The sequence below is a fragment of the Nerophis lumbriciformis genome, linkage group LG02 (genome assembly GCF_033978685.3).
Source record: "Nerophis lumbriciformis linkage group LG02, RoL_Nlum_v2.1, whole genome shotgun sequence".
Classification (NCBI taxonomy): domain Eukaryota; kingdom Metazoa; phylum Chordata; class Actinopteri; order Syngnathiformes; family Syngnathidae; genus Nerophis; species Nerophis lumbriciformis.
Genome location: NC_084549.2, coordinates 56,625,001 through 56,638,641, shown reverse-complemented (window position 1 = coordinate 56,638,641; position 13,641 = coordinate 56,625,001). Strand labels below are relative to the sequence as shown.

Below are 13,641 nucleotides of genomic sequence, written 5' to 3'. Positions count from 1 at the left end.
TTTTCTTCGAGGAAAGGCTAAATGACGCCTTGTAGCCATTGAGAACAGACGCTGGCTTGACCACCACGCGTATTCAATGAGCCGTACGTGGCGTTATGTGAATCCAAGCAATAGCCCGCTGGCAGGCCTAATATGCTTTTAAAGATAATCACTGATAAAGATGCAACATCGCTGCACCAAGTATCTTGTCGTGAAGCAGTCAGAGTCCGTGCTTTGTAATTTTGTGGATATGAGTTGGCTAACAGTCTTATACAGATTGGGAATGGTTGTTTCGACCTGACAAGCAGCAAAATTCCACATTCTCCACCACTGAGAGCGGATGATCACCCATACTATGAATTGGATTAGTTTACCGCAAATGCCGACTCCAGATTGGGATTCTCGCGAATTTTTTTTATTTCCACTAGAATTAATTTGTCAGTGTTTGTTGTTTTTTGTCCCGCCTCGTTAGCTTTAGCCGCAGTGACTTCATACAAGCAATAAAAGTTGCTTGTATCTTTAACGTCGTACAAGTGTTCCTTCCCTCAAAACACAGATATTGCAAAGTTTGCATGTTGCCCTGCGACTTGTTGGCTGCTCGAGTTTGCTTTGGTAACGCAGTCCTCCATTGCCGCATTGGTCTACCATTTCCGGGGAAAAGAGGCGAAGAAGAAGTAATTTCCGTGTAGCAACGTTAGCATGCTAACGGACTTATTGGTTCGTCTGCGCTTTATTTAGGTCGTACACCCGAGGTTCCTTACAAAATACATATTAGTATGGTATCGCAGATTTAGTTATAAGTACCGTATTTTCCGGACCATAGGGCGCACCAATTATAAGGCGCACTGCCAATGAGTGGGTCTAGTCAGGTCTATTTTCATACAAAGGGCGCATTAAAGGGGTCATATTATTATTATTTTTTTCTAAATGGAAAACACTTCCTTGTGGTCTACATAACATGTAATGGTGGTTCTTTGGTCAAAATGTTGCATAGATGATGTTTTACAGATCATCTTCAAGTCACTTTCTGACAGTCGCTTCAGGATGCGCCGTTTTGTGGGCGGTCTTATTTACGTGGCTCACCGTCGACAGCGTCTTTTCTCCGTCATCTTTGTTGTAGCGGTGTAGCGTGCAAGGATGGGAGTGGAAGAAGTGTCAAAAAGATGGAGCTAACTGTCTTAATGACATTCAGACTTTACTTAAATCAATAACGGAGCAGCATCTCCTCATCCATGGCTCACTAGTGCAATAACGAAATGTGTCCCGTCAAAAACCGTCCGACCGGAACACTCTAATAACTAAAGTTCCTTGGGTGAATAATGTAAACTCACTACACCGGTATGTTTTAGCGATTTCATGGCGAGTTTACTGACAGATATAAGTAAGAACTTTACACTACTTTATATTAGAAATGGCAACAGCGGAGGATGAATGTCCCATAACAAGAAGATAAAGAAAAATAAGAAGATTATCGACTATGGCATTAGCACGGACTACAATTGCGGCCACGCGCAAATTTCCAGGACTTATGCAGATCCCAAATACAGATCAGCAGGTACCAGAAGGTAAGAAAATTTGCTTTTGCATAATATTGCGAAACAAAATGCCAGATAATATGTCTGACCTTATATACACACACCATAATAATACTCGTATGTTGAAGCACAGTACAATCCATCAAGCGGTGCGGCTTCATAGCTTACCAAAGTCGTACTAAGACATTTTGATAGATTTTAGAGCGTAATGTTCTATATTTTCAATGGAACATATAAAAATGTTGGTGTTGTTTACTTGAGTCATATTGCAGTCTACACGCATCTCTTATGTGTGACTGCCATCATATTGCAGTCTACACGTATCTCTTATGTGTGACGGCCATCTACTGCTCACACTTATCATTTCACCGTGTACCAAATGATATAGCTTCGAGGTCGGTAAGCACAACCAAAATTATTCCATATATATATATAAGGCGCACTGTCGGGTTTTGAGAAAACAAAAGGATTTTAAGTGCGACTTATAGTCCGAAAAATATCGTACTCTCCAATACTTATACCTCTAGGTATTGCCGTATTGGCATCTGAACATCCCTATATTTTATTAAGTGATTCTTTTGCGTACCACTAGATGGAGCCGCGTATCACTACAGTTGAAAATCACTGGGCTAGAAGAATATCGGAATTCCGCTAAATAGAGATCTGGGATCCCTGGAATAAAGACTCTTTCTGTCAAATAAGCTCACACATGATCAATTTTTAAACAAATCTATCAATGTTGTTGTTCTCCATCAACATCTGAGTCAACTTTTACCCACCTTTGAACTTTTGCTGTCCAGGCTGATGGCGACCTGCGCCGCCGCCGCCGCTGCTGTTGTTGTCGACCCCTGGTTTGGCCCTGATGACCCTTGACCCTGAGAGTCCCTCCGTTGCGAGAAGGACAGCTTCTTCTTCCGAGGCCTCCCCTTTAAGTTAGGAGCTGAGGGCAGAACAAGTGCGGTGTTAAAAGCAGCAGTAGCCAAGTGTATTGGTTGTTTTTTTTTAATGCTGCAGGGCGCCTCCTACAGTCTTGTGGGAATATAATTTTTTTGTTTTGGCTTCTCGCGAGTCATTACTTTGCCTTAGTTTTTGCAACCATGTCTTCTGCCGTGAAAGGCAGAAGCAGTGTATTATTATTGCATCACCATATTTTTTTTTTCTGCAACTGTGATAAACTGTGCTAAATCTACATTTTACAAATGTAACTCCGATGCTAACTGTAATGCTCTGGATTGCCAATGTTACAGAAATTCTGTAAAAGTAGAAAGGAGGCACATGTCGCCATGGCAACAAGAATGTTGTTGTTTTCTTTATTATGATATATGAGGATAATATGACAACTGAAAGTATCTGATCTACATTATTAAATTTTTATAATAATAATAGATTTTATTTGTATTTCACTTTACATTTGAATAACAAATCTCAGTGCCACAGAGAAAAAAAACATTATAGCATTAAAACAAGACGGTAAAAAACAATATTTAAAAATGAGCTACGGTATATGCTTTTTTTAAAGAAAGGTTTTTACCTTTTCATTTGAATTAAAAGAATTTTTATGATGATTTTAATTTATATTTTTAATTTGAATTATGATTTTTATTTTTTTTATTTTACCTTTAAATTTTCTGTACAAATTGCCTTTAATACAAGCCATTGCACCCCCCTATTATTTCTTTGAGGTGAAATTAGAAAGTACAAGAATTACACATAATGACTTTAAATCAGATGTTTTATATTTGGGAGGGAATATTTTCACACACAATATCGATCAAAGCACTTTTATGGAATACAACCAAGTCAAATATGTCATAAAATAAGATTAATGATCACTAGCAGTCATGGAACAGTGGAAATTGCAATGAAATGTTTCCGGAAGCTTCTACAGTTTGCTGGAAACATTATGCCCCATGGCAACCGATGATGGAAAAACATGTGTGTGGCAAAAAATACACAACTTGTAACATGAAAAGTGTTCAGTGACCACTAAGGTAAGTGATCCGGGGTCACCATGGCAACAAGAGAGTTGCTATTTGCCTTATTATAAGCCAGTGCACTGATTTGAAGGTAGAGTACAATTATTACACATAATGGCTTTAAATTGGGTTTTTATTATTCTGACACAAAAAACCTTGATTAAAGTATTTTCCCTGGATAGAAGAACAGTGCCTGATAACAATATCAGACACTTTCATGGGACAAGGATGGGATCAGATAACATTTACTTATCCCTACTCCTTCTGGACATGCTGAACTGTTAAATATAAGTGTGATTGTTCATTGTGCTGTACTTAAAAAAATATTATCCAAATGAAAACAATTGATTGATAAAAAAATGTAAAATATTCAAGAACATAAAAAAAAAAAAATCCATTTATATTACACAATTTCCCAGTTTAGATTATCAGGGAATATTCTGCAAATTGAAACAACAACAACATAAAAACAATACTGTTTAGAAAAAGGCAGGCAACTTTAAAGTGGTGCCCAGGCTGGTCCAGCAATATTACAACACTATATATATAGTAGGGGTGCACAAAAAATCTCTTCACATACGAATCGCAATTATTATTATTTATCCCGATTCTAAATCGATTCAAAAGTTTCAAAAATCGATTTAATAAAAAAAAAAATGGGACAAGCGGTAGAAAATGGATGGGATGGATGGATGGATATATATATATATATATATATATATATATATATATATTTTTTTTTGATAAGAATCTATTTTTAAAATAGTTTTTTAGGCCATCTCCATGCAACCAGAAGGAGTTTTTCAAACCTGCAACCTGTTTTGAAAAAGTTTTATTTATAATTATTATACCAAATAACACATTGCGAAGATTGGTTTGTAACGAGAATTGTGTTCAATCGAGAATCGATTCTGAATCAAATCGCCACCCCAGGAATCGGAATTGGATCGAATTGTTAGGTGCCCCAAGATTTACACCCCTACTGAAAGTAGGAAAAGTCGTTAATTGGGGGTGGCCATGGCAACAAGAGAGATACTACACTAATAAAGAAATGTATGATACTATTCCTGACTGGGTAAGCTCTGTGTTTTTGTTTTTGTCTCCTCAGGCAAAACTTTTCGTTTCTTTGGCTGTTTTGGAGCTTCAGCCATGACAGCAGTAACTGCACATAGGCGTTCTTCTTCTTCTTCTTCTTTTAGTTTTCAGGGGACACGCAGGCGTTCGCACCGACTTCCGTCTTTTTAACTAAGGTGGAGTGACGTATGCCTTAAAGCAGGGGTGTCAAACTCAAATACAGAGTGGGCCATAATTTAAAACAAATTTTAACAAATTAACCTTTTAATAGGGACCCAAACAAGTTTTGCATTGAATATTGAACAAGCAAGGCTTATATAACTTTATAGTGACATGCAAAATCGAGTTTCAAATAATAATAATAATAATAATAATAATTAAAAAATATCAATGGCATATCAAATACAAATAAAAATAAAAATGTAATGCCTCTTTTCTATTTGCAGCCTTCTGAGGTAAATATCAACATTAACTTTTTCCACAGGCTAATAAATTAGAAAATAAAATAACAATGAATAAACCAACCATTCAGGACTTTAAACTGCTCAGTTTGCAACACACTGATCTAATCTGATGTGCCCAAGCCAGATACCTGGCATCTTTTCTAGGATGCTAGTTCATTAATGTCGGGGCTCAGGCTTTGAGCAGAGGCAACCTTCATTATCGAACGAAGTTGTTCATCAGTCATTATATCTCGTAGTCCACCCGAACCACAGTCTTGAGGGCGTGCCTTAAAGGCACTGCCTTTAACGTCCTCTACAACCTGTCCGCTTTTCATCCATTCTAACAACGTGCCGGCCCAGTCACAAGATATGTGCGGCTTCTGTACGCACACTCACGTGAATGCAATGCATACTTGACAAACAGCGATACAGGTTACACTGAGGGTGCCCGTATAAATAACTTTAACACTGTTAGAAATATGCGCCACACTGTGAATCCACACCAAACAAGCCCCAAATTCCAAGCTGCTGTTTTGAGGCATGTTAAAAAAAAAAGAATGCACTTTGTGACTTCAATAATAAATATGGCAGTGCCATGTTGGCATTTTTTTCCATAACTTGAGTTGATTTATTTTGGAAAACCTTGTTACATTGTTTAATGCATCCAGCGGGGCATCACAACAAAATTAGGCACAATAATGTGTTAATTCCACGACTGTATATATCGGTATCGGTTGATATCGGAATAGGTAATCAAGAGTAGGACAATATCGGAATATCGGATATCAGCAAAAAAACCATTATTGGACATCTCTATTTATAACCCAATTAGGTGAAATTACATTATGTCCCACGGCACACCAAACAATATCTCACGGTACACTAGTGTGCCGCGGCACAGTGGTTGAAAATCACTGCTATAGAGTGTAAATGCGCTTGCAGACAAAAGCACACTTGCTCTTTGATCACGTTGAACGGGAGACAACGTTTACAAGCAAGCGAAGGGAATTTCACAGGCCTGCTAGCCTGTAGCTAATTATTCATAAAAGTGGATTAGCGCGGAATGAGGACTGCCAAAACGGCTGCGCTGTGCGAGTAAACAGCATCCTCGGGTTGCTTCTCGACCCAAAAGAAAGATGTTTGGAGACGAGTAAGGACTTTGTCGTTTGGGACTTCTAAAGGCAAGACACCTGATAGAGGTGTGAGAAGATCCCTGAACTCGTGGAAGATAAAAAGAAACGACAGCAATTCAGTTTACTGATCATCATCTCTCTATTTCTGCCTTCCCTGGAGGCGCTCTTAATGAAAAACACATGAACCTGCCTGAGAGGCGCGCTCAGTTCACATTACACACACGATCAAGTATGTCAGGCCGCCAAGTCCAACCCACGTTTGTCTTGTAACGTCTTGGCTGAGCGCCTCACAAACAACGATAAGCTTTTTTAAAAAAAAAAAAAGGAGATAAAAACTTCTTTATTCCCGCTGCAGCTAAACTGGATGGGGCGAGTATTTATTTGCGTCACGTCAAATACCGACGGCGAATGAGAGGAGGCGACGGTGGTTTGTAAATAAAGTGATCACGCGCGGGAGAGAGGAGGAACGCTGGGAAGATTCCAGGATTTTTTATTTTTTTATTTTTTTTGGTGCATGTGTCATCTCCCCTTTGGCAGCGGCAATTAAAAAAGCAACAGAAAAAACCCCACCAGGGTAATCGTTACTTTAAGACTTGCTGAGTGTGTTTTCTAATTGAGACCTTTCATAAACCATTAGAATGATTATGAGGACGCAGATACATGAATTACTGATCGTTTGCCATCAGTATCAGTAAAAAAAACAAAGAAGAAGCTACAAGCAATTACAAACCCCGTTTCCATATGAGTTGGGAAATTGTGTTAGATGTAAATATAAACGGAATACAATGATTTGCAAATCCTTTTCAAGCCATATTCAATTGAATGCAATACAAAGACAAGATATTTGATGTTCAAACTCATAAACTTTATTTTATTTTTTGCAAATAATAATTAACTTAGAATTTCATGGCTGCAACACGTGCCAAAGTAGTTGGGAAAGGGCATGTTCACCACTGTGTTCCATGGCCTTTCCTTTTAACAACACTCAGTAAATGTTTGGGAACTGAAGAGACACTTTTTTTAAGCTTCTCAGGTGGAATTCTTTCCCATTCTTGCTTGATGTACAGCTTAAGTTGTTCAACAGTCCGGGGGTCTCCGTTGTGGTATTTTAGGCTTCATAATGCGCCACACATTTTCAATGGGAGACAGGTTTGGACTACAGGCAGGCCATTCTAGTACCCGCACTCTTACTATGAAGCCACGTTGATGTAACACGTGGCTTGGCATTGTCTTGCTGAAATAAGCAGGGGCGTTCATGGTAATGTTGCTTGGATGGCAACATATGTTGCTCCAAAACCTGTATGTACCTTTCAGCATTAATGGCGCCTTCACAGATGTGTAAGTTACCCATGTCTTGGGCACTAATACACCCCCATACCATCACAGATGCTGGCTTTTCAACTTTGCGCCTATAACAATCCGGATGGTTCTTTTCCTCTTTGGTCTGGAGGACACGACGTCCACAGTTTCCAAAAACAATTTGAAATGTGGACTCGTCAGACCACAGAACACTTTTCCACTTTGTATCAGTCCATCTTAGATGAGCTCAGGCCCAGCGAAGCCGACGGCATTTCTGGGTGTTGTTGATAAACGGTTTTCGCCTTGCATAGGAGAGTTTTAACTTGCACTTACAGATGTAGCGACCAGCTGTAGTTACCGACAGTGGGTTTCTGAAGTGTTCCTGAGCCCATGTGGTAATGTCCTTTACACACTGATGTCGCTTGTTGATGCAGTACAGCCTGAGGGATCGAAGGTCACGGGCTTAGCTGCTTACGTGCAGTGATTTCTCCAGATTCTCTGAACCCTTTGATTGTATTACGGACCGTAGATGGTGAAATCCCTAAATTCCTTGCAATAGCTGGTTGAGAAAGGTTTTTCTTAAACTGTTCAACAATTTGCTCACGCATTTGTTGACAAAGTGGTGACCCTCGCCCCATCCTTGTTTGTGAATGACTGAGCATTTCATGGAATCTACTTTTATACCCAATCATGGCACCCACCTGTTCACCTGTGGGATGTTCCAAATAAGTGTTTGATGAGCATTCCTCAACTTTATCAGTATTTATTGCCACCTTTCCCAACTTCTTTGTCACGTGTTGCTGGCATCAAATTCTAAAGTTAATGATTATTTGCAAAAAAAAATGTTTATCAGTTTGAACATCAAATATGTTGTCTTTGTAGCATATTCAACTGAATATGGGTTGAAAATTATTTGCAAATCATTGTATTCCGTTTATATTTACATCCAACACAATTTCCCAACTCATATGGAAAGGGGGTTTGTACATCAAAGATTCATAGAGGCGAATATTTTAGATTTAAATTGTATGCATTCATAAGTCACTTTATAAAAAACAACAAAAAAACAAGCCGGTCTTTTCTTATCCATCTTCTTTACTGCTTGTCCTCATTATGGGTCAAGGGTGCGCTGGAGCCTGTAATAGCTCGGATTGGTCCCCAGCTAATCAGAGGACACCTACAGGGAACCAATGTCCTTTCTAGTGGACGTTTTTATTGCATAACTACATTGTTTTTCAGAAATATGTGTCTGACAAAAGATATGGAGTGGAACCGCGATTTGCAAACGCCTCATTGTCCTAACTTTTCGATTTACGAACCGCAGACCGAATGAAAATATGGTATATGAACATTCCATCCAACCATTGTGTGTCTCGGAGTGCAGCCATTTTGTGCCCGGCAGCACATTCATTGTGAGCGGGCTGATCGATCTCTGGGGCTCATTCAGTTAACAACACTGCAACTGCTACTTTGTGTAACTTAAGTGTTTTTTTTTTCCCAACATTATTCTAGTTTTGCTAGCTCAATATGAGTCCCAAGCAAAGCAATGGACAAGCAAGGTGTGGTTTGAAACAATCAGAAAGTATCCACAGCGTCATGTCGTGAATAAACCAGCTTGTTAAGACGACAACTGGATCCCTTCTCTTATTGGTACATCGACACATGACACTCCATACCATACTTTTGTTTTTGCGAGTCTCGTTTTAAAGCAACAAGCTCAACAGTATTGTGGAGGGGGGGCGTGGCCTGCGGGCCTGCAGCGGAACGGGGTGTGCCAGGACCGGCCCCGAAGTCAGCGAAAGGTGCGTAGATGGCCCAGGTGGGCTTTGTTATCTAATCACCTGTCGCCCTGTATAAGCAGCAGCCGGGAGGAGAATATAAAAAAAATAAAACTGTATTGTGGACCTGAACCAGGCTCTCATGTCGGTGCTTGCTGGTCCGAAGAACCCTCTGTAGGGCAACCTCCACAAGTATATATCGCTACTTCTCTACATCTTGAATGGGGGTAACCAACAGCAAAACAATTGCTTCATTTCAAGACTATTAAACTTAGTCTCCCTCCGCCAACAAAGTATATCTGACATTAAAGACTTGCGCAGTAAGGATAATTCGAATTCGAATTCCGGAAAATGTGTTTTCATGCGCTCCAATCCGAATGACTAATGGCATAAACCACCCGTCTCGATTGGACTGAAATTTTGATCCGAACGTGTGTGATCAGGTCAGAATATTCTGAATGGCGCGTTTACATGACCCTTTTGTATTTCGGTTAGGCTTTTAATCCGATTAAATGTGTTAATGTGCAGCTAGTGTAGAAATATACTAAACGACTCCTCCATACGCCCTCAGTCGGATTTGTATAAACTACCCTGAACTGTGACATGCGGTGGAAACACAAACCACACACATCTACAGGAACCTAGAGTTCCTGAACTGATTTTGGAAGGAACAACAACAGTTCAATCAAGAATGCCTGCTCTCCAATTAGAGACGGTTATGTATTTTTCACCGAGCAGGCTATAACAGTTCTGACATATGTAGTCTTATATATACAGTACAGGCCTATAGTTTGGACACACCTTCTCATTCAATGTGTTTTCTTTATTTTCATGACTATTTACATTGTAGATTGTCACTGAAGGCATCAAAACTATGAATGAACACATGGAGTTATGTATTTAACACAAAAAGGTGAAATAACTGAAAACATGTTTTATATTCTCGTTTCTTCGAAATAGCCACCCTGATTACTGTTTTGCACACTTTTGGCATTCTCTCGATGAGCTTCACAGGTGTCATAGTTTTGATGCCTTCAGTGACAATCTACAATGTAAATAGGCATGAAAATAAAGAAAACGCATTGAAATGAGAAGGTGTACTGTATGTATACAGTCGTGGTCAAAAGTTTACATACACTTGTAAAGAACATAATGTCATGGCTGTCTTGAGTTTCCAATAATTTCTACAACTCTTATTTTTTTGTGATAAGAGTGATTGGAGCACATACTTGTTGGTCACAAAAACACATTCATGAAGTTTGGTTCGTTTATGAAATAATTATGGGTCTACTGAAAATGTGACCAAATCTGCTGGGTCAAAAGTATACATACAGCAATGTTAATATTTGGTTACATGTCCCTTGGCAAGTTTCACTGCAATAAGGCGCTTTTGGTAGACATCCACAAGCTTCTGGTTGAATTTTTTACCACTCCTCTTGACCAAATTGGTGCAGTTCAGCTAATTTTGTTGGTTTTCTGACATGGACTTGTTTCTTCAGCATTGTCCACATGTTTAAGTCAGAACTTTGGGAAGGCCATTCTAAAACCTTAATTCTAGCCTGATTTAGCCATTCCTTTACCACTTTTGACTTGTGTTTGGGGTCATTGTCCTGTTGGAACACCCAACTGCGCCCAAGACCCAACCTCCGGGCTGATGATTTTAGGTTGTCCTGAAGAATTTGGAGGCAATCCTCCTTTTTCATTGTCCCATTTACTCTCTGTAAAGCACCAGTTGCATTGGCAGCAAAACAGGCCCAGAGCATAATACTACCACCACCATGCTTGACGGTAGGTATGGTGTTCCTGGGATTAAAGGCCCCACCTTTTCTCCTCCAAACATATTGCTGGGTATTGTGGCCAAACAGCTCAGTTTCATCTGACCACAGAACTTTCCTCCAGAAGGTCTTATCTTTGTCCATGTGATCTCAGATGAAACAAAAATGTCCACTGCATAAGACGTTGCTTCTAGTATATATATATATAGACAAAACAAGCAATCACACTCGCAGTCAGAGTCTCCAATGAACCTAACATACCTGAGAGCATACGTGTTAACATTTGCATTTAGAAATAAAGAATTATTTACAGGAAATTAACGGAAATTCTCTTTCCACCAGGTGTTCCTTCAGTATGGAGTCAGCGATGAAAGTTGAAAATATTGGATAAGTACAACAGGAACTTTATAAGGTGGAGTAGCGGGAGAACACGCAAACACCACATAGATATACCCAAACAAAGTATTCGAACCCTCACGCGATAAGCCAACATATCATCCCCTTGTCCACGCAAACAGAAAAGTCCACCTGGCAATTTTCTTACATCACACTGGTGCTGATGTCATCTAATGACCACATTTAGGATGCTGTGTGAAAACACACACCACCTGCTTCTGCGTGAAAAAGGCACAGGCTTCAACTGCAACGACACAACAAATCAACACCTTTTTGAAGACGCCAGAGTTTTGTCAATAACAGGCAAATGTTGAAAAATAGTCTTCTCACACACATAAAAACAGCTTATCTAGATTCCAGTAGCAATTTAATGGTTTCTTTTTCAGGCTATTGCCTCAAGCGCCCCACCATTTTTCATGGAAATCCATTAGGTAGTTTTTGCAGAAACAACACAACCTCTTTGGAGTTTGTTTTTTTCTATCAGCACCACACTCCGCATTCTAATGGAGCCAACCCTCCAACAGCCTTCAACATTCATGCGCCATGTCTATAAAAATCCAAAGGCAGCCTTTTAACAAAGCTGGAAAAAATATCAGGATTGCAATCACTTAAGTTTTATGGGGTTCTCACTCATGGAAATCAATTAAGTGTTTCTTGCATAACACTTTAAAAAAAACCCCCACAGCAATCAAAACATCGACTCCTTGGGGGACGTGCTAAAATTACACTCAAGTAGTAGAAGTACGCCAAGGCTGAACAATCTTAATTTGGATCGGAATTCTTCGCCTTTACACCTCCTGCATAACATAGCAATATGTCAATTAAAGACAGAGATGCTGGCATACGTGTAACACGGATGTGCTCAAAGTTGTGTTAGACGAATAGTCAATGACTTGCGGCCAACTGGTTGCTAAGTCTGAAGATGTTTTCAACGAATCTTACTAAAATGTTACACCTACGTGCTTATCAGTAACATAAAGGTATGTACACAATTTTGCGCTGATTCGACTAAAGACCCAAAAGTTATACTTTAGGAAGGGTACCTTTTACATTTGAATCGAAACTGAACCATTTGTACATGACAGTAGATACCGGTACTGAACGGTACCAATTTTCAGTATGTTTTCTTACACTTTAGTGTCAGTAGTGTATAATATATACAAACCCCGTTTCTATATGAGTTGGGGAATTGTGTTAAGATGTAAATATAAACGGAATACAATGATTTGCAAATCATTTTCAACCCATATTCAGTTGAATATGCTACAAAGACAACATATTTGATGTTCAAACTGATAAACATTTAATCATTAACTTCAGAATTTGATGCCAGCAACACGTGACAAAGAAGTTGGGAAAGGTGGCAATAAATACTGATAAAGTTGAGGAATGCTCGTCAAACACTTATTTGGAACATCCCACAGGTGTGCAGGGAACAGGTGGGTGCCATGATTGGGTATAAAAACAGCTTCCCAAAAAATGCTCAGTCTTTCACAAGAAAGGATGGGGCGAGCTACACCCCTTTGTCCACAACTGCGTGGGCAAATAATCAAACAGTTTAAGAACAACGTTTCTCAAATGCAATTGCAAGAAATTTAGGGATTTCAACATCTACGGTCCATAATATCATCAAAAGGTTCAGAGAATCTGGAGAAATCACTCCACGTAAGCGGCATGGCCGGAAACCAACATTGAATGACCGTGACCTTCGATCCCTCAGACGGCACTGTATCAAAAACCGACATCAATCTCTAAAGGATATCACCACATGTGCTCAGGAACACTTCAGAAAACCATTGTCGCTAAATACAGTTTGTCGCTACATCTGTAAGTGCAAGTTAAAGCTCTACTATGCAAAGCGAAAGCCATTTATCAACAACATCCAGAAACGCCGCCGACTTCTCTGGGCCCGAGATCATCTAAAATGGACTCATGCAAAGTGGGAAAGTGTTCTGTGGTCTGATGAGTCCACATTTCAAATTGTTTTCGGAAATATTCGACATCGTGTCATCCGGACCAAAGGGGAAGCGAACCATCCAGACTGTTAGACGCAAAGTTGAAAAGCCAGCATCTGTGATGGTATGGGGGTGCATTAGTGCCCAAGGCATGGGTAACTTACACATCTGTGAAGGCAACATTAATGCTGAAAGGTACATACAGGTTTTGGAACACATATGCTGCCATCTCAGCGCCGTCTTTTTTATGGACGCCCCTGCTTATTTCAGCAAGACAATGCCAAGCCACATTCAGCAC

The 13,641-nt window shown here is 39.6% G+C and overlaps 1 protein-coding gene across 2 annotated transcripts in view; it reads right to left on the bottom strand.

Annotated features, from left to right (window-relative positions):
- The window catches only part of arid5b (AT-rich interaction domain 5B), a 328,908-nt gene that overhangs the window by 90,018 nt on the left and 225,249 nt on the right, over positions 1-13,641 (bottom strand). For both annotated transcript variants that reach the window (XM_061965194.2, XM_072916614.1), the window contains one exon: positions 2,294-2,454. In XM_061965194.2, coding sequence (XP_061821178.2) covers positions 2,294-2,454 — 161 coding nt within the window. The remainder of the gene's footprint in view (positions 1-2,293; positions 2,455-13,641) is intronic.